Source organism: Simochromis diagramma, unplaced genomic scaffold, assembly GCF_900408965.1.
Source record: "Simochromis diagramma unplaced genomic scaffold, fSimDia1.1 OVJJ01000802.1, whole genome shotgun sequence".
NCBI classification, from domain to species: Eukaryota; Metazoa; Chordata; class Actinopteri; order Cichliformes; family Cichlidae; genus Simochromis; species Simochromis diagramma.
The window spans coordinates 13,102,219-13,128,966 of NW_024387492.1; the positions used below are offsets into that span (position 1 = coordinate 13,102,219).

General features: G+C 42.1%; 4 protein-coding genes across 6 annotated transcripts; 3 read left to right on the top strand and 1 right to left on the bottom strand.

The window, feature by feature from the left end:
* The first annotated feature begins 1,906 nt into the window (after positions 1-1,906).
* ttc32 (tetratricopeptide repeat domain 32) lies at positions 1,907-4,584 on the top strand. Its single transcript, XM_040018222.1, has 3 exons — positions 1,907-2,071; positions 2,281-2,447; positions 3,787-4,584. Exons 1-3 carry the CDS (start codon positions 1,956-1,958, stop codon positions 3,912-3,914), a joined length of 411 nt encoding a protein of 136 aa, XP_039874156.1. The 5' UTR covers positions 1,907-1,955; the 3' UTR covers positions 3,915-4,584.
* A 204-nt stretch (positions 4,585-4,788) lies between these two features.
* zpax1 (zona pellucida protein AX 1) lies at positions 4,789-9,504 on the top strand. Of its 2 annotated transcripts, none has more exons than XM_040018216.1 (21): positions 4,789-4,913; positions 5,003-5,079; positions 5,152-5,247; positions 5,327-5,451; positions 5,655-5,798; positions 5,879-5,959; positions 6,035-6,199; positions 6,285-6,381; positions 6,454-6,671; positions 6,747-6,903; positions 6,979-7,187; positions 7,276-7,393; positions 7,464-7,663; positions 7,777-7,891; positions 7,962-8,131; positions 8,223-8,311; positions 8,402-8,532; positions 8,633-8,822; positions 8,980-9,115; positions 9,196-9,325; positions 9,409-9,504. In XM_040018216.1, the coding sequence occupies exons 1-21, from the start codon at positions 4,894-4,896 to the stop codon at positions 9,474-9,476; spliced, it is 2,736 nt and encodes a 911-aa protein (XP_039874150.1). In that variant the 5' UTR covers positions 4,789-4,893; the 3' UTR covers positions 9,477-9,504. The 2 variants fall into 2 exon arrangements, with proteins under 2 accessions (XP_039874150.1, XP_039874151.1); XM_040018217.1 differs by having other exon boundaries at positions 5,327-5,446; positions 5,653-5,798.
* Positions 9,505-14,339: 4,835 nt separating this feature from the next.
* LOC120725377 lies at positions 14,340-20,467 on the bottom strand. 2 transcript variants are annotated; one of them, XM_040018241.1, is made up of 21 exons: positions 20,341-20,467; positions 20,202-20,260; positions 20,029-20,115; positions 19,817-19,938; positions 19,512-19,655; positions 19,269-19,367; positions 19,018-19,188; positions 18,614-18,716; positions 18,101-18,315; positions 17,676-17,826; positions 17,377-17,588; positions 17,184-17,298; positions 16,873-17,072; positions 16,684-16,798; positions 16,445-16,614; positions 16,263-16,357; positions 15,931-16,061; positions 15,079-15,268; positions 14,827-14,965; positions 14,625-14,714; positions 14,340-14,464 (listed from the first exon to the last, which is right to left on the bottom strand). In XM_040018241.1, the coding sequence occupies exons 1-21, from the start codon at positions 20,361-20,363 to the stop codon at positions 14,390-14,392; spliced, it is 2,706 nt and encodes a 901-aa protein (XP_039874175.1). In that variant the 5' UTR covers positions 20,364-20,467; the 3' UTR covers positions 14,340-14,389. The 2 variants fall into 2 exon arrangements, with proteins under 2 accessions (XP_039874175.1, XP_039874176.1); XM_040018242.1 differs by having other exon boundaries at positions 14,346-14,460; positions 14,624-14,714.
* Positions 20,468-22,280: 1,813 nt separating this feature from the next.
* kcns3b (potassium voltage-gated channel, delayed-rectifier, subfamily S, member 3b) lies at positions 22,281-26,429 on the top strand. The gene is made up of 2 exons (XM_040016910.1): positions 22,281-23,033; positions 23,505-26,429. Exon 2 carries the CDS (start codon positions 23,509-23,511, stop codon positions 25,003-25,005), a length of 1,497 nt encoding a protein of 498 aa, XP_039872844.1. The 5' UTR covers positions 22,281-23,033; positions 23,505-23,508; the 3' UTR covers positions 25,006-26,429.
* The last annotated feature ends 319 nt before the right edge of the window (positions 26,430-26,748 follow it).

Genomic DNA, 26,748 nt, shown 5'->3' on the forward strand with positions numbered 1-26,748 from the left:
AGTGCACAGCCTCTGAATGACCTTTAGCTCTTAGGGTGTAATTTGTTTTCAGCAGGACAGTTGACTTCTTCACCCTGGACATTCTTCTTTACAGAATTCCCTTCTTGTTGTTCACTGCAGTGAGAGTTCCCATTGTCTTGTTACTGGTGTTTGGGGTGATTAATAAGCAGTTTTTTTTTCTTTAAAATATAAAAAAAACGTCTTTAAAGATATGAAGCCTCTTGTTGGATTTCCTACTCAGATGCTTTTTATAGATATAATCGATATTATTTGCACTAACTGCATCGTTTACTTTTTAAATCAAATCTAAGTCGAGTCTGACACCTGCTGTTAGAAAAAGAAAGCACAGTTTGGTTTTCACTCACATGGTGTTTTGTCTTCTGTAACATCCATCCATTTTCCGCAACATATCCAATTTAGGTTCACATCCCAGTTGACATCACGGAAGAGGCGGGGTGTATCCAGGACAGGTTTCAAATCTATCGCAGAGCTAATACATAGAGACAGACAACCACTCACACCTACAGAAAGCCAGAGTTCCTGTAGAGAAGTCATGGAGACACAGAGAACATGGAAACTCCACACAGCTAGCTGGTGGATTCAAACCCAGGACCTTGTTGTTATTAGGCGACGGTGCAGGTAGATAGTTTGCCCCCTGAGAGGCACAGTAAAACAATAAGAAGATAATCTCTCTTCCACAAATGTGTGTACACATGAAAAATCAAGAAAAACAGAGAAAGCTGTAGTTTAGTAGTTATTATGAGCAAAGAAAATAATATAGGAAAGGTGCATTTCTACAACAACTAAATGAAGAAAATGGGAGAGAGAGGAGAACAGATGGAGAAAGGTTAGTAAGGAGGGGGTGAGGGCATCTATGAAGAGGATGGAAAGGGGACAGGCAGGTGGTCCTGATGGCACACCAGTGGATTTTTAACAGGTTGTTTAATGCAATTATTGGGAGCGATCGGATGCCTGAGGAATGAGGAAGGTGTACTGGGACCAGTTTTCAAGAACAGGGATGATGTGTAGAGCTGTAGTAACTACAGAGGGATAAATGAGCCATACCATGAAGACATGGCAAAGTATTATTAAAGGTATGTTAAGAGGACAGGTGACAATCAGTGAGCAGCAGTATGGTTTCATAATGTGAAAGAGCACTACAGATGCAACGTTTGCTTTGAGAATGTGATGGAGACATACAGAGATGGTGCTTCACTGTGGCTTTGTGGCTCTAAAGAAAGCATGTCATGGGGCGCCAAGAAATGAGCTGCGGTACTAGATGAGGAATTCAGGAGTGACAGATAAATATGTCAGAGTGGTACAGGACATGTATGAGGACAGCGAGACTGTGGTGGGGTGTGCAGTAGGACAGACAGGTTCAAGGTGGGGGTGGTATTACATGAGGGAGATGCTCTGAGAAGCTTCCAAAAGTGGTGATGGACAGGCTGACAGATGAGGTCAGGCAGGAGTCTCTGTGGACAATGCTGTTTGTAGATGTCAAATCTGTAGTGAGAGTAGGGAAGAAGAGGGAAGAGGAATGAAAGTCAAGCAGAAGACCTGTTTGTGAATGATAGAGTAGAGACAGCGAAAGTAAATGCGTTTCTATACCTTGGATCAACCGTCCAAAGCAATGATTAGTGCACAAGACAGACAAAGTTGATGGTTTGGACATGTATAGAAGATAGAGATTAGATGAAGGATGTTGGCTTTATAAGGAGCTGCCAGGCAGGAGGGAAAGAGGAAGAGCATAGAGAATGGTGCTTCGCAGTATTCAAAACAATAAAAACGAATTTTTATTTTATTTTTTCTTACTAATAAAGGTTTTAAAACTTTATTCGTGTTTAGTACCATGAACCCTCACTGATCTACGCCGACATGTGAACCACGCTATGATTGGACAGTTTGTAGCGCAACGTCACATCCGCAGGTGAAAAACAAGAAAACCTTTCGCACACATGGAGGAGAATAATTCCCAGATACTCGAAAACGCCCACGCTGAGTTTAAAAGGGAGAATTTTAAAATGGCAGAAGAGCTGTACACAAAGTTTATTTCTTCCTGCTTACAGTCCAGGTATCGTCATTTTATTCTGGAGACGCTAAAGGCTAGCTGTTGTCGTTTATAACATGGTGGTGTTACGACACATTCTGTTACACATTAAATTTTGTGACCCGTTGTCGCTAACTGCTAGCTAACTTCAGTTCCCTTCCTCTCTCTCATGTTCACATTTAACTGTAGCCATGATTTTAAAAGGGGGTTTTAACTGTGTTATATTTGAACAGGGAATGTGAAGCAAGCAGTTTAGCAACTGCTTATAACAACCGCGGGCAGATAAAGTACCTCCGGGTGGACTTTCGTGAAGCGGTGGATGACTACACCTCTGCGACACAAGCTGACAGCCAGTTTGAAGTGCCTTTCTACAACAGAGGACTAATTCATTATAGATTAGGTAAGAAGAAGCAACAATTAAGCGACAGACAGCTCGCAGCAGCAAGCCAGTTCACATCAACAGCCAAAAAAACCCACCTCAGCTTCCGCCCATTACCTTCAAAATAAATGTCTTTTTCTCTGCTTCGTTTTTATTAACCTCTGTAGGTCCTATTTGAAAACAGTCCACTAAAATGTAAATAAGAATCACAAATGAATAATGACAGAAGTAATTCACCCATTGTATACCATATAAAGAAATATAAGCACACATTGTGTATTTATATGTGTGAGGTCAACATATAGGTTGAACATCTCCATTATAGCAGACTTGCCTGTGTTTCCTCATAATCATCATCTGAAACACAGATGACACCATGTCTATTAGAAGAATGGCATTACTCCTTCCAATTGCGTTGAAAAGGTGTTTTAAACTATTTTGGCTAGACAGTATTTATGATACAAGTACAAGTCAGGTTTTTAGATCCAATCATAGCACAGAAACAGCTGTTATCAAAGACTCACAGAGAGTTTTGTGTTTCAGGTAGTACATTTAGATCTGCAAAAATAAAAGCTCGGAGGTTCCTCCGTTCTTGGTCCATTATTCTGACATGCTCCTGCTTGGTACTATCATGAAGGATCATTATATATCCTATCACTTTTATGCATATGATACACAGCTGTACCTACCTATTTATCACCCTTTTCTCTGAAACACTTTGAAAAAGACAGGAGCCATGTTATCATTTTGATCTCAGTTTCGATCGTTAATTAGCATAATGTGCTTTCTACGTTTAAATATATATCAATAGTTAGAAAAATATCATCTCAAACTGACTCTTAGAAATGGGTCCGTGCATTCATATTGAGTAGGTTAGACTACTATAACGCTCTATTTGTAGGATTATCCAAATCATTAGTAGGACAACATAAACTCATTCAGAATCTGGCAGCCAGAACACTTACACGTATACACAAATTTTAACATATTGTCACAAAATGTGGCTTAAAAAGAGATGTGATGATCTGTGGATGGCTGCACCTCCACTGAAAACTAAAGATGATTACAAGAAAGGACAAAGACAGCAAAGGCAAAAGACATTGTATATAAGAATAAATGCAAGACAGTAGAAACAGTAAAGGCTTTTGAAATCGTCAACTGTTATCCTGTAACTGTTTGGTGCTTTCTTTTCTATGACACTAGATGGAGCTGTGTATTTGCACTTGCAAAGGGTTGTGGCAAGTTGCCACAACCCTTTGCTTGTGCTTTTACTGCTGACTCTTTAAAATCCAGCCTAGAAGTTTATTATAAAAGATACCCTTATATTTAATATGTATTTACAATTTTTATTATCTTACAGGCTTTTTTGACGATGCCAAGAGCGATTTCCAGCAGGCATTAAAGCTCAACCCGGATTTTGAAGATGCCAAAGTGAGCCTTCAACAGACACTTCTGGACAAGGAGCACAAGATAAACAGGGGATACTGACAGCTTCTGAACCTACATGTCACGTGTAACCTCTAATCCTGCTGATAACAAAATGTACACCAGTGCACTTAATATCAATAATTGTCCAACTGTTTTTATTCGCTTGTCATTTTTTTGTTTTTAAATATAAAATCATTTGCACAAAGGAAGACAGAGCTGAAAATCAGAGGATAATTGATCTGATGAAGCAGACGTCCCACTGGATCAGGGGTCACTGATGATGGATTTTTTTTAAGAAGAGCATTAATATTACTTTTTCACACCGACTCAAGCTCCTCTCAGTTAGTGAAAAATTTATATCCCTTTATAAAGGGCCATATAAGACTGTGACTGGACACTGCAGACTTATCGACCCATCAGGTGAAAGCTTGATAAATGTTGGAGCCCCCTGTTGAAGGTTGTAGGAGAGGCTTTGTGACTTTAAATGAACCCTAATCAGAAGCTGACATAAAATAATAATGAGGAATGTCTCAGCTGCATAAAGCACACTTTGTGTCCTAAATTGAAGCTCAGACACAGCTTAAGTTTTAATACAACAAGGTGATGTGGTTTTAAAGGAAGGAAGTCAGCAAATATAGAAACAACAAACATACACAGAAGACAATATAAATATAATATAGACAAATGTAAATAGAATCACAAATCAATGACAATAAATTATTTAATGACACATGTCTGTCTCGCGCTTGCTTATTCACACAAATACAGATTTTGTGATGTCCTACGAGAAGCAAAGGCATCATAAGTGGAGCCTCCCCACAGTGAGTGAGGCAGGAAGCATCACTGATGCGTTTCACCTGTGCAGAGGTGATTACCTGCTGTATAAAACAGCTGCTGACGCCTGAGTGAAGCAGTCAGCTCTTTTGCGTCGGAGCTGGTTTGTTGGTGGTAGGGCTTGCTTGGGGTTTCAATGCCAAGCTCTGGTTGTGGTTGGGTTCAGTAAATTTTTGTTTTTGCATGGTTACATTGACACTGCAACATGTGGCGGCTTAAAAACATGTAAGTTTAAGTTTAGTCTTGTTTAGTTTTCTGACAGTTACTCTAATTTTTCTAAAATGTGCATTTTTTTTTTTTTCTCCCCCTTCAAGTTTATTATGGAACTTGATGGCTGCAGTAATTGTTTTAGGTCAAGCATGGCCAAATACGAAGCTCGCTTCACAGTCAAGTAAGACTAACTCGTTAAACTACTCCAGATCAAATTGAGGCTACACTACCTGACCATCGTCTTCTTTCACAGGCAGTGGTTTAAAGGCAGACTGTTTAGGAAATCTAATGAGGCTGTCAATGGACGAGGCTTTAGCAGTGGGGAACCAGCTTGTAGTGGAAGCCATCAGTGAGTTAAAGGGCTAATTAGGAACAGGTTGTGTCATTGCTTTGAGAAGAGATCCCTCATGTTTGCATGTCATCTCCAGATGGCACCCAGTATGTCTTGTTGACACCCACCTTGGCTGCTCAGTGTGGGTACAGCATGGAGTCTGACCCCTGGGGTAACACAAGAATCTACACGTCTCTGATGGGCTGCTTTGTGGACAACAAGGTATGTTGAGCTGAGGTGGAACTTTTTTCTTTCCAAACATTACAAATTTAAATATCACCTAGATTTTACTTCAACCTTCCATTTAATAGAAACCTTAAGAGTTTAGGTCTGCAAGTTTTGCAATTTTGCAAATGAGTACAGGTAATAGTGTATCAGGAACAGACTTTCAGGGGGAACTAACTGCTTACACTCTTCTCTTATAGGATGATGCAACATTTAAAATTGGCTTGAAACTCCAAATGTACAGCCAGAGGCCATCAGATGTGGTAACTCATGAAGTGAATGAAACGTGCAGCTACACTCGCTGGGCCCCTAAAGAGGTTCTCTGTGACAGGAACTACATGGAAGTGGGTTACATAACACTGCCAGGTTTACTTTAATACTTATGCCCTTCAAACTCTTCAATTAGCTTTGTCTTGTCTTCTAGGTGTCAAACTACTTGATGAAAGCTAATCCACAAACTAAGCGGCCGGCTCAGGATCAAAATGTTGACTCATATCTGCTTGAGGTGCCTAGATTATAGAGTTAAGAAAATTACAAAATGCAATTCAATGAAGGCTCAAAATGTTCCGTTTTGCTGCAGGACTCTGGTGCATCACATGGTATCTGGAAGATGACATTTTTCACCCCTGAACCAGTGGTAATGGTGCCAAGGGAGGCTGAACAAGCTGGCTACAGTGCAATGACTACCTCTAACAGACTGATTATGCGAAGCCCTTACAATACACCAGAGACCTTCTCAGAGGATGTAAGGATTACTTCATAATGGATAATTATTTCTGGTAATTAAAAATGACAGTAAAGTCCACATTTTTTTATTATTTTTCCTTAAGGTGGCTGGAATCCCCATGGAAGTCTTCAAGGTGAGCGTCTACAACAAGGCAGAAAGTGGTCTGGGTATCGTGAACTTGGCAGCAGCTTGTCCCACAGGTGAGCATCAAACCTTCTTCACAGTAAGCATTAAAGTGTAGAATTGTCAAGAAGTTGCTTCCTCTCTTCTAGGGGGCGTACTCTTCACTGAGAGTGTGATCTCTTGGTACATCCCTCGCCGCATGACCCCTCTAATGGACGGCACATTCAGAATTGTAGAGATGCACATGGGCATCAATGGGCAGAGGCTGGATAGGTCTCAGATGACTGCGAGAGGGTACACACTATCCACCACAGACTTTCACATTGTTGCCGAGATCCCAGTGGGCTCACCCGATGGTTACTACAAGGTCTGGAAATCTACCTCAACATGCAACTCGTGTGTTTGTATGTATGTTTTATTAAAATGCTATAAATAATTCCAGAGTCATGCCCCAGAATACCAGTACTATGTCACCTACACTGTGGAGCCGATGCTCGAGGTACTCTGGAGGGCAGATGGGACCCAAGATGATATAAAATACAAGGTTTTGTTCCCCATTACAACGCCTCTGATGCCCAGACCTCCCCATGTGGAAGATTGTAAGTCCCACTTAAAGGTAAAGAACTGAAAGTCGAGCCTGCAGAAAAAGCCTAAACGTGTGGCTTGTTCCTCAGATACGGTTCCAGAGGACGGTGTGTTTAGCGTCATGTTGGGGGGCTTCTTTCATGATGTGGAGCTGAAGAACATCACCTTTGTTACTGGTGTTCTCACTGTGGAGGAGAGCAATGCCAGAGGCCTGATTGTCCAGGAGCACATCTACACCAATGGCACAAAGGGCTTCTCTTTACAAGTGTCCTTCGATGCCGATGTTGTCCTGAAGACCGTATGTGGCCAACTATTGGAAATTGCACTAAAGATTGTATTCAAACTGCCAACATGACTTTCTTTTTTTCTTTTTCTCCCCCCTTAAGAATCCCGAACCCTTGGTTACAACCTACTCTCTCCCTTTGACCGTTGGGCTGATCATCCTGCCTGATGGAACTTCCTTTGCTCATGAGGTGACACTGCAGGCGTCTCTGCAGGATGTTGGTGAGACTCTTTTCTAGAATTGAACATTGAGCTTTGAACTCCAGATGGTTGACTTTTCTTTCCCTTGCAGTGCTGCCTGCACTTACTGGCACCTGTGATCAGAAGCACTTTTACATCAGGGTGAAATATGGCAGTCAAGACCGTAATTTTGAGACCGCGGTTGGAATGCGACAGCTAACCCCTGACCTGGCTAAAGCCTACAAGCTGCAGGAAAACCGCACACACTTGATCCTCAGAGTGCCCTACAATGCCCAAGACTCAAACTTTGAGGTGTGTATATAATATGACTCTTTGAAAACCTTCCAAGCATAGACAGGAAAAGCCCTGTAAATGCCAGTCTCCTTAGGATCAGAATTAAATGTGCTCTGAACATTTTCTTGTAGCTGGTTTCCTCAGTTTCCATCCAAGCCAGACTTGACGTCGTGCTCTGGGAACCAAACAATCAGTGGGTGCTTGGTGACCTCTCCCTGACCTGCAGCTTCCCCTTGATGACAACTAGTAAGATTTGATCACTTAAACTACTCATTGAAGTAACAAACACAATCATAATAACGTCTACTTTCTTCAGAATGCTATCCTAATGGAACAATAACAGCAGTGGCTGTGAAGCTGGAATCTGTGCCCAGTCTCGTCCCAAGTCAGCTAACATTGAAGGACCGGTCTTGTAGACCAGTTTTCAGCAACGATCGCTTTGCCCACTTTTCTTTCTCTGCAGATTCATGTGGAACAAGTAGAACAGTAAGTTTACAGACCTTTATCAGTTGAAAGTGCCTTTTGGGAAATGTGTTAATCAACTTGTGTGGTTTTTTTTTTTTTTTTTTGTTTTAAGTTCTTTGACAACTACATGCTTTATCAAAATGAGATCAGCCTGTATCATAAGGTGACACCAAAAACCTCACCTGCTGAACCTGGGTACAGGTAGGTAGACCTGACCAGTGAGTTATCCTGATGAACTGCTGATTCAAAGTTTAAAATGTGGTGTTTTGTTTTTTTCCCCATCCTGTTTAGGCAAACCATCTACTGCTACTACATGGTCAACAAAACACAAACTGTTGCATTCAGTCACAAACCAAGGAGCTATGATCCTAGAGCAGAAATTGGGACAGGGCTGCTAATGGTGCAAATGAGGCAAGCCCAGGGTAAGTCTGACAGTCGGTTTGCTAAAAGGTGGCGAATTTGACATCTGTTCTCTTTAGGTGTATACACCACCTTAGAGTTCTAATTGAGCTTCTCTTCCAGATGCTGCTTATCAGCACTTTTACAAAGCTGAAGATTATCCACTGAAGAAATACCTGAGAGACCCCCTGTTTTTTGAGGTGGTGCTGATGCAGTCAACAGACCCCCAGTTGGAGCTCATCGTGGAGAACTGCTGGGCTACTCTTCAAGAAGACAGGACATCTGTACCCCAATGGGACATCATTGTGAACAGGTGATGGCATTAAGTAAATGCCAAAGTGGAATATCTCCACTACTTCAACTATGTAGTCCAGCTAACTTTGCCATAGTCTAGAGTGGGTGGTTAATTCACTTGGAAAATGAGTCTTCATGGTACATTTAAATTATATATATTTTTTTTTTCTCACTAGCTGTGAGAATCGCGATGACACCCATGTGACAGTCTTCCATCCAGTTAAGGATAATATTGCCATGCCATCCCACGTCAAACGCTTCTCTATGAGGATGTTCACCTTCACCAATAACAACGAAGTTCTGAGAGATCAGGTGATTCAGGCAATCTAGTCATAGGGCTGTCAAATGCAATAATGTATCAATGTGTGCTTAACCTTCCAGTCTCCCCACAGATCTATGTGCACTGTGATGCAGTGATTTGTAATACAAATGGCCCACCAGATGGCATCTGCAGAGGCCAGTGTGTGCATCCCACAGGCGCAAAGGGCACTAAATTTCAAGGACTCAAAGGTGCTAAAAGGGGTAAGTGTTAATGGTGTAAGTAAGACTGGGACAAACTTCAAGTTTGAAGTGCAGTTGGTGACTTTTTTCTTTCCCATTTGCAGAGCAAAGAAGTACAGAGTCAACCCACCAATGGCAGCTCTCCTCTGGACCCATCCTGCTTTCAAATTGATATTTCAATAAAAACAAATCTTAAGCTATATGGTGTCTAAGCTTTTCAATTTGTAAGTTGGGTCATGACTGTGTTGTAGATGCAGGCCTCAAGTTCTAAACTGGTCTGGTTGACATTAACTGGCTATAACGAGGCCTCAAATGTAAACGTATCAGTTTAATTAAAACAATGCCGCTTGAATTTGCATATTGCACTTGTCTGAATTCAGTGTTCAGACAAAAGGGCATCAAAATGTGAAGTAAACTGCATGGTGTAGTGTCATGGGCTGAGCTTCACATGAAGCACAGGCTTAAATTACTTGTACAGCATTGCTAAAACTTTCCAAAGGGTGTAGTAACTGTTCATAAATGCAATACTCTGTGGATGGGGTGCTCAATTCACAACCCAGTGTGGCTGAGTAAACTTGGTCTTTCTAGCTGACATCTTGCCGTTTCCAAAGGCTCGTAAATGCTGAGTGATTCTTAGTGACTGTGAAAATGGTACTGACTGTGGTTAATGCAGAACAAAGTATTCATTTGTGCTACTAATGGCATATTACAGAACGTCTGTAGTTGAGCAAGTTCATCTAACAGAATTGCTTCTCATCATAATCATATTTTAGTGACAATGCATCTGTGCACCTTCATAGCTTTTAATTTGTCTGTGCAAACTTCTATACTTTAAACTAATCACCTGTAAATTATGATGGCAATTAAGCTACAATTTTGTGGTTCAATAATTCTTGTCTGTTTAATCCTATAGTTTAAGTGGCTTGGAGGGGTAAAAAAATATAAGTCTTTAATCAGATCTTAATGAAATAAAATTGCTCTTGATATCCACTAATTTGAGAATCAACTCTTCAAGGGTTAAAATTGCACCACAAATCAAATTTTATTTTTATAATCCAGTTTTCACAAAAGGCAGCTTATGGTTGCCACAGATCAGATGTTGTCCTAGCCCTTTAATTTATGTAGTCTTGTATAGATGCACCATAAAATCACACCCTCACCCATAAACTTCTAATTGAAATGTCAGTGTATAGAGCACAACTCAAAATGCATGTGGAATAAGGACAATCGCTGGCTACAGGGAAAGCCATAAATTGCTTTGACAAAACTTTCATGGACAAACTAAAGTACTTTGCTTGCTCTGACTGCCAGAAAGTGGAGTCGGCATCCATCTTGTGCTTCCAGGGAAGAAGGAGACGACACATTTACAGCAACACCGGCTCAGACTCCCCCCGCACAGAAGTGGCTTGAGCAGATGGAGATAATGAGTGCTGAAGGAAAGCATCTTCTTTAACTTCTCACTAAGGCAGGCAGCCGTTCTCACCTGGCTGAAGTCGGCCACGATTGTCCCAATTCCCAAGAAAACTGCAGTCAGATGGATAAATACTAATAACCCAGTCCGCCCATCATCGCCAAGTGTTTTCCATACTCCCTCAAACCCACATCAAGGCTGCTACTACTCTACTGCATATCAGACTAACAGGTCATGCAGTTATAACACCCCCTCCATACATCTCTTACACACCTGGATCAACTAGAAAGCATATGTAATGCTGTGATTTATGTTATGATGTTACAGTAGCTCTACATTCCCTAAGAAACAGACCCCCAAATGTCAGACCTCAACATGGTGTCTAACCAGATATTTTCTCTGGATGACATTACCTTGGCCTCTAGTAACACTGAGGAATCTTTTAACCAGATGTGTCCTTCAACATGCATATCAAACAAATATGTAGGACTGCTTTCTTGCATTTGTGCAATATCTCTAAAATTAGAAACATCCTGTCTTAGAGTGATCCTGAAGACCTAGTTCATGCATTTATTACAGTAGGCGGGACTACTGTAATTGATATTATAAGGCTAAAAACTAACAGAAAAGCCTTTGGTTGATTCCAAATGCTTCTGTGAGAGCATATTTCTCTCATATTAGCTCTTATTAATTGATCCTTCAGCTTTCCAGCTTTTCTCTTCTGTGGAATGCTCTCTCTACTTTTAAGATTGGGTTTAAAACTTTCTTTTAAAGCATATAGTTAGGATGGGTTCAGGTGACCCCGAATCCTCCATTAGTTACACTGCTAATGACCTGGGCTTCTGGGGGCATCCCATGATGCTCTGAGTATTTGTTCTTCGCTCTGTGTGTTTAAGATAAGATAAGATAACTCTTTATTGTCATTGCACAGTCATACATAGTACAATAGTACAATGAAATTGGAAAACTGTCCTTCGTCGGCACTACATGTAACACAACACGATACGACACATCACAACGCAACACAAACAACACAACACAGTATAATAACTTAGTAATAAAAAAGAAGAATAAGTGTATTTGTATTGCACACTGTTATTATTGCACATTAATTATTATTGCACCTTGTTATAAATATAAATATTATTATTATTATTAACCCTAACCCCCCCCAAAAAAGTCCAGGTAGGTAGCCAGTCAGGTCAGCTATTTGCATTGATCAGGGCTATTGCCCTGTTGTACAAGCTGTTCTTGAGTCTATTTGTTTGGGACCTCAGCAGCCTGAACCTCCTGCCAGATGGCAGCAGCTTAAACACCCGGTGTCCTGGGTGTGTGCAGTCCCGTAGGATGCTGCGTGCCCTCTTGAGACAGCAAGTGCTGTACAGGTCCTTCAGGGAGGGAAGAGGATGTCCAATGATTTTTTGGGCCATATTGATGACCCTCTGGAGTGCCTTTCTCTGTGCTGTGGTGCAGCTGGAGAACCACACACCGATGCAATATGTCAGCACACTTTCAATGGAGCAGCGGTAGAAGACGGTCAGCAGCTCCTTCTTCAGGTCCATTTTTGTGAGGATTCTCAGAAAGTGGAGACGCTGTTGGGCCTTCTTTAAAACCGCAGAGGTGTTAGAGCTCCATTGGAGGTCTGTGTCTATGTGCACACCCAGAAACTTGAAACTGGAGACCCTTTCCACGCACTCCCCGTTGATGCTGACAGGCTGCAGCTCAGACTTCCTCCTTCTGAAATCAACTACCAGTTCTTTTGTCTTGTTGGTATTGAGGTCCAGGTTATTATCTACACACCAATCTGACAGCCTCTGAACTTCAGCTCTGTACGCCGTCTCATCTCCCCCAGAGATGAGCCCCACCACAGTGGTATCATCTGCAAACTTGATGACTGCGTTGTCTGGGTGGGAACTAACACAGTCATGTGTGTACAGAGTGTACAGTAGGGGACTCAGTACACAGCCTTGTGGAGAGCCGGTGTTGAGGCTGAGGGCTGAGGAAAGATGATGCCCCACTCTAACTCTCTGTACACGGTCTGAGAGGAAGTCTCTGATCCAGCGGCAGGTGGTAGAAGGAAGTCCAATTTCCAGCAGTTTAACTATTAGTCTGTCCGGGAGTATCGTATTGAAAGCAGAGCTAAAATCAACAAAGAGCAGCCTGGCGTAACGGCCCTGCACTTCCAGGTGAGAGATGGTGGTGTGGAGCGTTGTAGCAATGGCATCTTCAGTTGATGTGTTAGCTCTGTATGCGAACTGGAGCGGATCGAGGTTGGGTGGCAAGCAGGACATGATGTGACGTCGGACCAGTTTCTCGAAGCACTTCATTATAACTGGTGTTAGAGCAACTGGTCGGGTAGTCGTTCAGGCTGCTAATGTTAGTACGTTTTGGCAGTGGGACAATTGTGGCTGACTTTAGGCACGGCGGGATGCAGGACTGAGACAGTGAAGTGTTGAAGATCTATACAACATCTATATGACACTTTGCATTTAATCATTAGTTATTAATCTCTGGCCCTCTTCCACAGTGCGTCTTTCATCCCGTCTCCCTCCCCTCTGACCCCCCTGGTAACGACAGATGGCTGCCACTCCCCTAAGGCTGGTTCTGCCAGGGGTTTCTTCCAGTTAAAAGGGGATTGTTTGACTGTTGGGTTCTCTGTATTGTTGTAGGTCTTTACCTTACAATATACAGCACCTTAAGGCCACTGTTGTGATTTGGCACTGTATCAATAACACTGAATTAACTCCAATCCTTCTGTTGTTCCACCATTGAGAGCCTCCTGATAGCACAAGATCAGAAAGATGTGCAGAGGATGGCGAAAGTGGCCTCATTGGAACTACACTACTATGGAAAGACGCACTGGTTGACTGCTCAAGAAAGCAGAGTACTCCGTTTGATTTAATTAGCTTCATTTACCATTCAGGAGCTGCTGAATGTCATTTTTAAAAAAAAAAAAAAAAAAAAAAAAAAAAAAAAAAAAACACTATTTATGAAGAAATATTTTGAAGTGGAAAAATGCACCCACCACACTACAGAAATCCCAGTTAATGCCTCTGAAAATATGTGTGGAAATTGTTCCTGTGGGCTGTAAAATGAGTCACTGTATACTGATGCATTCTGAACTACAAATATTTATTGGGCTTTCTAAAGTACAAAAGCAACCTTAAATTATTAAGATTCTAATCAGTCTTTTGGCTACTCTAGGCACCACGTTAGATTTTTCATTTGCATCCTCTGTCATACAAGAACTAACATTCTGGTCTTCCTCCTGCCTGACAGAGCAATTTGTCTCCAAGCTAAGCTGTCCTCCAATCATGTCTAGTCGGGCACCCCCCCAATGAAAATATTGGCACCTTCATTTCTCCAGCTTTGACTACAGTTTTTGCGAGTGCCACCATCTCAAAACCACACGTCTCTCCATATCATAAACCTTACATTTGTCTTTTAAGACACATGGTCACTAGTATTCCTCTTGTGAATGCACACTCACCTCTGCAAGAGTCCTTAACCCAAAGAGGTACATTGAATTATGACTTCTCACATAATTTGATAGGTGAGGCAACACAACTGACTACATACTCAGAATTACAGGTGGAAAATCAAATTTCCACATGTAGCAAAGCAGAAGAACAGACAATAAAGGTGAATTTAAAAAAAAAAAAATCTTTATTGTATCAACTCATAATTACTGGTCCAAATGTCACAAATGATTTTGAACTTTGTTCTTCTGAGATATGTCTTTTACCTGTGGAGAGAAGAGAATGAGGAAAGTTAACAGTAACCAATTTCAGCAGGCTGAGAAGAAAATTAGTCTGAGACAGAAGTACTATGGCACACCATGTTCTCTTCTTTTTCTGGGTCAAACCCTTGAAACAAAGTGTTCCATTATAAAGGACCTCATACTATACCTCTGTACTCTGGGTCTGAACATTGCCCATTACAAATGCCACCTAATGGATTTCTGGTATCACAGATCACAACGTCACAGTGGACAAAGACCTAGAAGATGCAAGTGTTTTTATGAGTACTGATTTGCATGTGCAGTTTTCTGAACCATGGATTTTTTTTTTTTTTTTTTTATATACATTTTTTTTTAAACAGGCCGAGTTACCTGAGGACTTAGATCCTCTTCATTTTCAGTAAAGGCAAACATCTGGACCTCAAAGCGCTTTAAGTGAGAGGGATACTGAACCCTAGCATCAGTCCACACTGGATGGAAGACCACATGGTGTGGGTCTGTGTGTGGACAGCTGGACAATTTCAAAGATACATTAAAAAGTTAAATTTTGTCCCCCTACCCCATCCTTGCATCAGTATGAAGGAAGAGCTTATGCTAATACACAAACACCAGCCTCAGTGTTACCCGTTTATGATCAGATCCCATCTGGGTTGGGACATCTTGTCCTCATCCAATGTCGCCCAGCAGTTCTCCAGCTCCAGTGATACTTGAGGATTTATTGCACTCATGAGCTCCACCTCAAAATACAGCGGCTGCTGGAGATATTTCATGATGGGAGAGTCCTCGAGTCTGTAAAACTCTCTGAAGGAGTCGTCTAAGTGCAGAGAGACAGCATGAAATGACATAATGACAGGAGGCTTTGAACAATATAAATCAGCTCAGGACATTGAGGTTTTTCCTCTCACAAATGCTGCATATACACCCGCCAATTATGGCCATGCACGGACCTACTTACTTGGGAGCTGCCAGCTCCCAGAACAAATTCCTGATTTTCTTCTTGCATAAAGCTCAATATCCAAATTTTCTGGGATGTTAGAATAAAAACTAAGATTTAGTGAAGGCTTAGCTACTTTAATGAGAGCTGCGCCTAGGGATGAAATTCAAAGTAGAATGACAAAAACTAGACATTTAATACCAACTCCTTACACGCAATAGACAAGGCATTTTAAATTATAGGAGCTCCTGGAGTAAAAACAGTTGAAGCTGATGGTCAACATTAAGCAGGAAAAATTAGCCACATGCTGATGACAGCAACCTTTAAAGTCTGAACCATCTAGTTGCCAGAAATTTTAAAATGTTTTTAAAAACTATTAGATCTTCTAGAGATAAAGCAGTAAGGTTTAGTTAGTAAAGGTAGTTTAATTGCTTAATGATTTGAGGATGATTTCCAGTTTAAGGGAGAAGAATCTTAAATCTCTCCATAGTGCTGGAGTTGTATTTGTGTTGTGGAAAAATGAAATGATGCCAACTTCATACCCAAAGAAAGTCTCATTGCCACTTGCAGCTGGCCTTTTGCATTTTCAGCATATGGTTCACTCCTGCGAGGTCTGGTGTGGAAGGACACAGTGTGGGTTGTGTTGAGGTCGTAGTAACATGAAACCTTTAGCCTAGAAGACAAGCCATGAGATTTGAATGCAGTCAGAGGTGCAAAGACCAGAGAAAATTCCTACAGACACTCATCTTCATCTCAGGATCAAAGATTGAATAAGGGATAATGCAAAGCTGAAGGAGTCCATTTAGTCCAGAGATTCAAGTTACTTTTAAAAACTTTAGTCCCCTAATTTTCCTAATAACGATCTGACACTCACGCAAATTCTGCTTCCTCAGAGTCTGATGTACTTTTTGTTTCGAGGTCATGTGGCACAGAGATGTCATTTTCGTAGAGCATCGCATTGGGCAAAAACTAAGGGAACAAAGTTAAAGACAATACATCAGATCAGCCTCAGCATTAATAGTCTGTATTCGTCATCAAGTTGTGCAGTGACAGTACCTTTCTGGTAGTCCCACAGGAGTTAGCAGTGAAGACAAAGTAAGCGTAGCGGTCATCACTGTAGACTGGACCGCAGGTGGGGTCGAGCAGCGTGAGCTCACTGGGGTTCAGGCTGGGAGAAGACTCCAGTTTCACAGCCAGAGTGGTTATGGTACCATTAGGGAAACACTCTGAAAATAAAAGTTTAAACACTAGACTCGAACTCGCCAATGAAATTTAAACAAGAAACCCAAACCAACCAGTAAGCGGTGAGAAGAAATTGCAAGCCATCGAGAAGTCACTGATGGGCACATTCGATTCTGGATCCTTCAGGATCACGTCAATTCTGGTCCTAATGGAAGTTGGTGTAATAGCCTGAAACATTGTTCAAGTTAGAGCAAGCAGGACATTAAACAGAATATTCTCATCTACAGCAAAGCACAAAATACCTCAAACGCAACATCAGGGGCTGCAAACGGCACAACAAGATTGAAGTGAGTTCCATTCTCCATGTAGCCATACTGCTGAGCCAAACCTGGTGTCAGCAGTCGCTTTCCCACCATGGTATGAAAGTTGAAGTTTGAGGTTCCATGTTCCACAAGGACATAAAAGTTCTGGTAATCACAGCTTCCAGAGATGGAAGGAGGAACTGCAGATAGATTAAAAAGGCATCAAGAACCCTGGCCTGCAGCTGGTGCAAGGTCATGACAAACATTTCAGGCTTGTATGTTTACATTTGTATATAAACAGCCATACAGACCCTTGTCTTCCAGTGTGGCTTCCAGGTAAACAGTGTGAGAAAATGGAGCAAACTCATTCAGCACCAGCAAACCAAAGGTCAGGTGAAGAGAGTAGACTATAAATCCCATTCCCCTCTGTAGGGAAATGGAAAGATTAGCAGTTAAATTAAATATGCATTAATATCCTGCCCCCAAGCTGAAATTAAATCTTACCGATTGTAGCACAGCAGGGTCTGTGAAGGGCACTTCAAGTGTAAAGACTTTCAAGCTGCTGTTAGGGGACACATGCTCTCTGATGTTAAAGCCTCTGGCATGGCACTGTGCTATAGTCAAAACCTCAGAGGGGAAGGTGATGTTCATCAGCGCCACGTCAGGAGCAAAATGCCCAAGCACCAGCTTAAACACTTGCTGCTTCGGAACAGTCTCTGTAGGGACGAGAGAAGAGGAATTCAGTGAGCTTGCACTTTACACAAATAATCATAATATATGATAAGTGGAATGGTGAGACTCGCCGTCAAAAACTTGAAGATTCAGTGACAACAAAGGCGTTGTGATGGGAAACAAGACTTTGTATCTTGTGTCTTCTCCATCTTCAGTCCAGAGCAACTCCAGCATGGGTTCGATTGTATAGGAGAGGAGATACCGATTTCCCTGGATATGGCTCTGTTTATCATTTTAAAACCAAGAATTTGTCATTATGACTACTCCTAATGGAACATATTTAAAAGCAGAACAAAAGCTGTAATAATTCTTTATAAGATTCCTGCTTTAATGCTTGTAGAGCAACTCTTTTGGAGGCTCAGCTTTGGAAATGGGCCCTCATTTCACAGTGAGAAGTGGCTTTTACTACTTTGCCATCTTAAAAGGCCAAGGAAGCCATTTATCAGTATATACTCGATACAAATCTTGATTTCTTATAAAAACAACTGCCTTTCACCTTAAAGTATCCACCGTCGGCCCCAACAGGAATCTGAACAATGATGTACGAGTCGTCGGCAGACAGCTTGGCCGGCATCTGAGTAGGATCAAGCGTCTGACCGTTGATGCCTAAGTACACCTCCAAGAGCTGAACCCGCCCAGAGGACATTAAGGGGTCAATGCGTTGGGGCAGGCGCCAAGTGATCATGGTGGGCGTGAAGGAAACACTATGACCTGCACATAAGGCCAAAACAGACACTCTACTATAGAGGATTTAGAGGCTACAAGGTCTGCTGGCAGACAACTTTGCTAACAGCTTAGCATTTCTAAACCACGCATGCATACAAGTCTTCATCTTAAACCTGGGACAGACAGCAAGTTAATATTTCTAAATGTCCAAATGCATCACCACCCTAGGAATAATGAAGACTAGAAAAAACAAATTTGCGGATTTAACTGCTAAAGCCTTCAGGTTTTAAACACAAGATGACACAGGCTCCCTGCAGCTTTCACATGGTTAGAGTTTAATTACCGTCCAGCACTGGACAAGCAGCTACAGCATCAACTCGAGCAGTCAGCCACTGCTTCTCAAAGATAGTCGAGGTTTTGAACACCTTCATGGGCACCCCTGCTACCTGCAGGGTGAGATAACCATTTAATACATTGAAGATAAAGCATGTGTGCAAAAGAGCAGTTCGTTAGAACGTGGAAATGCAGGCTAATGGGCCATATGTACTTTATCTTGTCAAATGTCAGACCGTAACAAGATTAAAAAGGTAGTCTGATCATATAATGAATCTAAATCCAATTGGTTACTGACTGCAAGTGTGAGCCATCTAATGGGCTACAAGTACTTTAACCAGAGTCTGTCTGTAGAACAAGATGCCAGGTCATGTCAGGCATGTGTGAAGAGCATGCGCTCTGCAGTTTACTCACAGTCTGGGTGTACGTTGCCAGTGCAGACTTTGAACTCCGGAGAATCACCCTGGTGGGAGTGTTTCCTACCCCGTACCCCCTTTGGTGGGCCTCAGTCGCCTTCATGATCCTCTCCTCAGGTGTGAAGAACACAACTGTTGTGATTATGTATCCTGCGTCTATGGGGCGTTTCTGTAAGGCAAACACCAAATCGTGACTTTACATGCAGAGATGGTGTCTGAGAATAGACGAGAGGCCAAACGAGCTCCAACCTCTGCGGCTCGTCGAGTAGAAGCAAACTCTGGACTGCCCTGTTGCTCGGAATATGCAGGAAGGCCATAATCATCTGCAGCTGCCCTCTTCACGGACACCTAGAAACAAGACCCTTCGAGTCAATGATAAACCATCTCTCACCTTTCCAGGAACTGTTTTAGCCTTGATGCTCTTATGGGCTATAGCACCACTATCATGTAGATGGGAACATGACCACAGAAGGTTTTGCTGCAGTCACTTGCCTCCATATAGTTGTGGTCACAGACGATTTCCCTGAAGGCCCAGGGAGTGTAGCGGCAAGTTTTAACCACCTGGTACACCTCGTCTTCAAACAACTGGTTTCCATGCAGTCGAAGATGCAAAGCAGTGGTGAATTCTTTATCGTCCTACAAAAAAAAAATAAGTTTAAAAAAAAAAAAAAAAAATTAATACTAGAAGCATAGGACACACATTGGGTGCTTTGAAAAAAGAAAAAGAACACAAAAACAAAAACAAACAACACCCCAAACAACCTCTAATAATTCTGTCTTTATCTTTGTTACGTTACCACATTGTGAGCAAAACAGTTTTGAAGAGAGGCATAAATCAAGGCGTTTCCCAGCAGATCAATCTTCACACTGATGCCACACTGCGAGGCTAAACTTGGCGTAAGAGGAATTGCAGTGTTATCTGAGGAGAGGATAAGGAACACAAAAAAAAAAGTGGGAAAAAAATTAAGCTTTAAGAGGCAAGAAGCCAAAGAAATAATTTTTAGCTTACTCATGACGGCAGTAATTTTCATAAGATTTCCTCCAAGTGGACCAACATCCACACGCATCACATTCCCCAGACACTGAGCGGTGATATCTGGAAATAAACATTGACGTGAGTAAGTAGGCAGTAGTTTGATTAAGTGACATTTTTAGGAAAAATTATAAAAAATAAAAACTTACTTAAAGGGGGCCTCTTTTGAGCCTGTGTGTTCATAACAACTACCAAAAGAATGAACCACCTGAAAAACAACTTACTCAGTTAAAGACAAAAATCTGAAAGTTTGACTAAAAAGGTTCTTAGAAAAATAAAGCTACAAACCCCAATCCTAATGAGTGACCCATGGCACAAGCGGTGGGGAAGTGGTAATCTTAGCGTCTCTGTTTTTGCCGTTTTTAAAGAAGTTTGTAGGGGACCTAAAGGCACCTCTTTGGGTAAGATGAGGGAGGTTGCAGCCACACACAGGTGGATCTCGTTGGAGCCTGATGAGGTTGATTGGGTGGAAGTGAGTTTTAACCAGAGCTGCAAAAATGCTGACGGCACTTGTACTGGAATTAAATTCAAATATGCTTGTCCAACCAAATGAACTGTTGTAAAGTAAATAATTAATAAAATGAAGCATGTGTGTTTGTTTTGTTTTCTTATATACTGAGAATTCATCCAAACTCTGAACAGCATTTAAAAATTAAAAGTTATAGTACAAAACCAAAGCAGAAATGAATTTTAAAAAGGCAGCAGTGTTTTGTACTATTGCTAATAATTGCTGGTTTTACGTTCTTCAGTTGAGGAAGCAAGTCTATCAGAATCAGAATCAGAATCAGAAAGGGTTTTATTGCCAAATGATGAGCGGGTTTACACCATTAGGAAATTGCTGCGGTGCTTCAGTGCAAACATACTGTTATAAATTACGCTTAAATAGACATGAAAATAAAAATAAGAATAAGAATTAAAAGTGCTAAGTAGATAGATAGATAGATAGATAGATAGATAGATAGATAGATAGATAGATAGATAGATAGATAGATAGATATATACATGATATATACATGAGTGCAGGTGGTGATCAATGCCAAACATGGAATGATGCAGTGAACACAGCGTAGGGTCATGTGTTAGTGGTGGGAACAGTCATACGGTTATTGTTCATGTGTCCAACAGCAGAGGGGAAGAAACTGTTCTTATGGCGAGAGGTTCTGGTGCGAATGGACCGGAGCCTCCTGCCTGAGGGGAGCAGGTCAAACAGACTGTGTCCAGGGTGAGAAGGGTCAGCTGAGATCCGAGCTGCACGCCCCAGTGTCCTGGAGGTGTACAGGTCCTGCAGAGATGGGAGTCTGCAGCCAACCACCTTCTCAGCAGAGCGCACAACACGCTGCAGTCTCTGTTTGTCCCTGATAGTGGCTCCAGCGTACCACACGGTGATGGAGGAGGTGAGGATGGACTCTATGATTGCAGTGTAGAATTGCATCATCGTCCATGTTGGCAGGTTGAATTTCTTCAGCTGCCTCAGGAAGTACATCCTCTGCTGGGCTTTCTTGATGACGGAGGTGATGGTGGGCTCCCACTTCAGGTCCTGGGTGATGGTGATGAGATTTTTCATACAATCTTCCAATAACCCACCTAAGTTGAAATGAGTGGTGCAAATTCAAAAATGTCACAAATTCATTTTGAATTTTTCTAAAACCAATTAGAAAAAGTCAAAATGAAGTTGGGGTCTTGAGAGGTGCCACTGAGGTCAGAAGATTGTCCTTGTGCAGGTTGTGAGTTCATGATGGTTGCGCCACAGAAGAGCAGAATAACTATAAACTTGTGTACCTCTGAACTGTTGTAAACAAATTTATTCAGAAAGCACATAGATATTAAAATGGCAAATTGAGTTTTTAAGTCCTAAAGAGCAGGAAGCACTCAGGAAATCACCTGTGCTTTTAGGAAGTGAAGAAATAGATTTTATGGAGGGTCAAAACTGCTAAAAATCAAAAACCAAAACAAACAAAGATACTTCAGACAAATTATCATCAAATGCACCATAAAATATTATTATAGTTAATTTAGAAAGCATGAAGTAATTTCATATTTCTGTATTATTTATGTTTTCATCAATCCCCCTATTTATTGTTTAATTCATTTTATTTTATTATTTATTTTTCCTCCACTAAAACATTATTAATTAAACTTTATAAAAAAAAAATACAACATACCTTAAGTAAATACTTATACAATCCAGCAATAAAAGCAAACAAAATAAATTATATCAGGTTTTTTTTTTAATGCCTGCATTAATTTATTTTAATATTTTTTATAGCATATACATTTATTGTGTCAAATTTTTTGTGCTTCTTAATCTTGGCAGTTTTGGTCTTCCGTATCGCACACAGAAGTTGTGGGAGATGCTGAGGTTTCTTTCTTTGAGGGGATAAAAAACACGGAGTTTGGTAAGTTATAAAACCTGATTTATAAACGTTGAACAGCAGCTGTTTGATGAGTAGCGTTTTAGAGTCTGGTTTGGCAGTTCGCCTCCCGGCAGCGCTTTCTCAAAGTGGATTCAAATGTCATTTATTAGTTACTTCGCTCTCTGCAGCCAGTGCGCTGTCTCCGCGCTGGTTCAACTGCAGCTGTTTCACTCAAATACAGAACAAGTGAGGTTTGTAAGGGACATTGAGCACATCTGAAGTGACATTTAAAGAGTGAGTAAGTGATAGCCCAGGACAGAAACATGATAATTTTGGAGGCTCTTTTAAAATAAAGCGACTACGTTACATACGTTATAAATTTCTCAAGAGGTGTTCCCAGTCTCTCGCTGCCCTCTCCTCTCCTCCCTCGCCCCTCCCTGTTCCCTAGAAAAGGGAACAAACTGCCTCCGTGCTTCTGTCCCGCCTCCAGCTCTTCTTGTCCCGTCCGGGGAGCTGCGGCGCCTCACTCCCTCGCTGACCTGCTCTGTGCGGCATTTCAGGAGAAGATGAAAAGCAAAACGGCAGGATAAAAGTTCTTTTTCATGGAAAGAAACGCTCCAAATACAGGTATGTTTTTCTACCTTTGCATTAAGACCCTATAATTAACAGACTTATCAGGTCCTTATTAACCAATTTAAAAAAAACAAAAAACTTTAATTTGAAAAACTCATCTTCACTTAAGTGTCTAGAATTCAACTGTTTAAAAATATCTACACAAAAATGTAGACGAGGGCTGGAAATCAGTTTGTAAAATGATATTTTTCTAGTGGTAATCCCATACATGTGACAGCACCTCATGTCTCTCTGCTCTCTCAGTATAAGCCATTTCCTGTGTGTGCTGTATTGATCCCCCTCCCTCCTTCCGAAGACTAATGTATTCTACAAACAGTGCAGTCAAATGTGTCTTGATAGAAACCATCCATTTAAACGTTACAGTTACTCTTCACTGGGGAATCCTTGTGGACATTTTAGTTGTCATAAAAAAAGACACAAAAAGTCTGCTAGAATGAACTGACTTCACTGTAAATGTGTTTTCAGGATCATGGGGTATGGGCAAATCCTCCACCGGCGAGGGGATGAGGAGGACCAGGTCCACCTCAATGTGGGAGGGGTACGGCATGAACTGGATCCTGATATGGTGCTCCGCTTTCCTCACACGCGTTTGGCTCGTCTGCTGTGCTGCCAGAGCGAGGCGGCAATCCTGGAGCTGTGTGACGACTACAGCCCGGCTGAGAAGGAGTACTACTTTGACAGGAATCCTCGGGTTTTCCTCTGCGTGCTTAACTTTTACCACACGGGACAAATCCACATGATGGAGGAGTTGTGCGTTTTTTCTTTCTGTCAAGAGATTGAGTACTGGGGTATCAAGGAGCTCCACCTCAGCCCCTGCTGCAGCAACTGGTACCACGAGAGGAAGGAGTACATCGAGGACAGAGACTGGGACATCAGGAGCGAAGACCAGCAGGAGCCGAGCTTCGACTCCTCGTTTGAGGAGCTCTCTGCTCTCGATAAAGACCTCGCCAAGTTCAAAGGTGCCTGGTGTGCAGAAATTCGCAGCTACATGTGGCTCAGACTGGAGGATCCGGGTCACTCGAGAGCCTCGAAGATCATTGCTGTGGCTTCCCTCAGCGTGGTGTTGACCTCCATCGTGGCCATGTGTGTTCACAGCATGCCAGAGTTTCAGCGTGTGGATGACAGTGACAGGCCCATCGAGGACCCCGTGCTCACTAGACTGGAGGCGGTTTGCATCGTCTGCTTCTCCGCAGAGTTCATAATCAGGTTAATTGTCGCGCCCTCCCGACGGAAGTTTCTCGGAAACCCCTTGAACATAATCGACGCCGCTTCGATTTTGCCATTTTATGCCACTTTAGCTCTGGAGACCGCCGACGAGGATAGCGCAGAGGAGAACGAGGACATAGAAAACGTGGGGAAAGTGGTGCAGGTTCTGCGCCTCATGCGGGTTCTCAGAATCCTCAAACTGGCTCGCCACTCCATCGGACTGCGAGCGCTGGGGGCCACCGTCCGCCACAGCTACCAGGAGGTGGGCCTGCTCCTTCTCTTCCTCTCAGTGGGAATCTCCATCTTTTCTGCTCTCATCTACTTCGCGGAGAAGGAAGAGGACACCGATTTGGGGACAATACCTTCAGGTTGGTGGTGGGCCACAATCACCATGACCACAGTCGGCTACGGGGACACCTGCCCCGTGACAGTGGCGGGGAAGATAGTGGCCACCGTGTGTATCATCTGTGGCCTGCTAGTGGTGGCTCTTCCCATCACCATCATCTTTAACAAGTTTTCAAAGTACTATCAAAGAAACAAAGCCATGGAGGGACAGTGCATCACCAAGCCCGAAAGACAAGACCCAGAACTCCCTCATTACAACATCAGGGAACTGTTAACGGGAAGCGTGTACCCCTTTATAGGAAGCATCGCCTTTAGGAACAGTGGGAGCAGCGGAGGGGACGATACGGACGCCTCCAGTCTCCAGGACATCGAGGTGTACGATAATGACGCTTGTGAAAATGGAGCAGCCAAATGAGATTCCTGCCATTTCACCGAGCATCACTCCCTTTATGACTGCGAGTCACTCTCTGCCTCTCGGGGCAGAGTGCTCCATCACTGACCCTGCCTTCCTGCACTGTCTTCCTCCTGCAATTTGACAGAGAAATATTGTGGCCATGAAGTTTTTTCCCTCCTCTATCTCTCTCTCTTTCTCTCTCTCTCCCGCTCTCTGTCTACAGGGGGAATAGCTGTGGCTGAAATATACAGCGTCGCTAAAACCGGGAAATCTAAAGGGAATTATCTGAACCTTGCTCAGAGGTTTGAAAGCCCATTTTCTGCTTGAGAAAACTGCAATGATGCATGTAGGAGGCCATAATGTTAATGTTTTTCAAAGTAATGTCCTTTATTGATTTCCTGCTTGCTGAAAAGTTCAGACAGAGAGTTTGCCAAATGCAAAAGTCTAGGATGACAACAGCACAGTTTGATGTTTAAAAATGGCGTTATAGATCTCAACGTTGGCTGCATGACCAAAAATAAGTGCATTTTGAAAGAGAGTAATAAAAATAGTAGAATTAGGCACAAAAATTGATGAAGAGAGGTGTCACATTCCTCTCAGAGCACTGTGGAAGTCGCTGATGTGCCGGGTTTTTATTTCGTTTTTGTTCGGTTTGGACAGTTCTGGCATCTCGGGGAAAGGGGAACTCATGTGGACATGAAATAAAACTCACAAGACAGGTGCTGCTCATTTGTGCCTGTTCAGATAAGCTTAAGATTCAGGCGTTTGCATTTATTTCTTCTTGCGAGTTTAAACTCACATCAGGTAATCAATGTGCCGAATGTACTTTTTGAGGAGTGCAACACTTTGAAAATGCAAAGAAACCTTCTTTTTTGTGGTATTCTTCAGCCTTATCTCTCCCTGAATGTATTGATCTCCTGTCCCCTGTTATAATTTCTGCTTGGATGGACGCTGCCCTACCAAACTTTTCTCTGCAGGCGTCTAAAGGTGCTCATGCAGCTGAACGGAAACAATTCAAACATGAATTTGATGGCGGTTGAGGAAAAAACATTTAAAAGCACCTTAAAAGGCTGCATGAGAAGCCGGTTTCTGTTCAAACACACAGACTAACTGAGGCTTAACCCGAACAGATAAACGCCATTACCGTCTGATTATTCCTTAAAAGTAACAAATGAGTTTCGATCACTTGGTTTCGTGTATCAGGTGTGCTCAGTAACCAGATTAGCATATTGCTTATTCCACACTTTGGGTTTATTGCCTTTGTCAGTTGCATTTTATTGTAATGACAGAACTGGCGCAGACACCTACTGATTATCAATAAATTTACATGCACAAGTGAAGAGCACAGTTGATGGCATACAGTACGTGACAGTGATTTTGCAGGCATGCATGCAGTGTGCATCTTTCCATAGGCACGACTGTCCGTATTTGTCAGGATATCTTTCTAAAAAACAAACAAAAAAAACCATGTGAGGAGTCACCACATGAATAAAGGGAAATATTGGACGATTTCTGCTCTCCGTTCAATTCTTGTTCGAACTGCTCGCACCTCATGCCCTTCACTGAGAGGTCACAGTTAGACATCATTCACGTTAAGGCCCCGAAGCATCCGCTGCAACAAAATGAAAGGAAGTAACGATCTCGTACATTTGAGGCACTGTTAGAATAATGGTTACAATAAAATGGTAGTGCTGCTTTTCTGAAATGTAGATTGCTGTGAATATTGCGCAGTGATAATAATAATGTACAACACCTCTCAACAGA

Coding starts and splice junctions, on each gene's coding strand:
- kcns3b (XM_040016910.1), top strand. CDS start 23,509: ATGGGGTATGGGCAAATCCTCCACCGGCGAGGGGATGAGGAGGACCAG.
- LOC120725377 (XM_040018241.1), bottom strand. CDS start 20,363: ATGGGTCACTCATTAGGATTGGG. Junction 14,966..15,078: donor TGGGATCTGATCATAAACGG/GTAACACTGAGG, acceptor GAAATTGTCCAG/CTGTCCACACACAGACCCAC. Junction 14,465..14,624: donor GTTCAGACCCAGAGTACAGA/GGTATAGTATGA, acceptor TCTCTTCTCTCC/ACAGGTAAAAGACATATCTC.
- zpax1 (XM_040018216.1), top strand. CDS start 4,894: ATGTGGCGGCTTAAAAACAT. Junction 5,248..5,326: donor GCTTGTAGTGGAAGCCATCA/GTGAGTTAAAGG, acceptor TGTCATCTCCAG/ATGGCACCCAGTATGTCTTG. Junction 9,326..9,408: donor ACTCAAAGGTGCTAAAAGGG/GTAAGTGTTAAT, acceptor TCCCATTTGCAG/AGCAAAGAAGTACAGAGTCA.
- ttc32 (XM_040018222.1), top strand. CDS start 1,956: ATGGAGGAGAATAATTCCCAGATACTCGAAAACGCCCACGCTGAGTTT. Junction 2,072..2,280: donor TCTTCCTGCTTACAGTCCAG/GTATCGTCATTT, acceptor ATATTTGAACAG/GGAATGTGAAGCAAGCAGTT. Junction 2,448..3,786: donor ACTAATTCATTATAGATTAG/GTAAGAAGAAGC, acceptor ATTATCTTACAG/GCTTTTTTGACGATGCCAAG.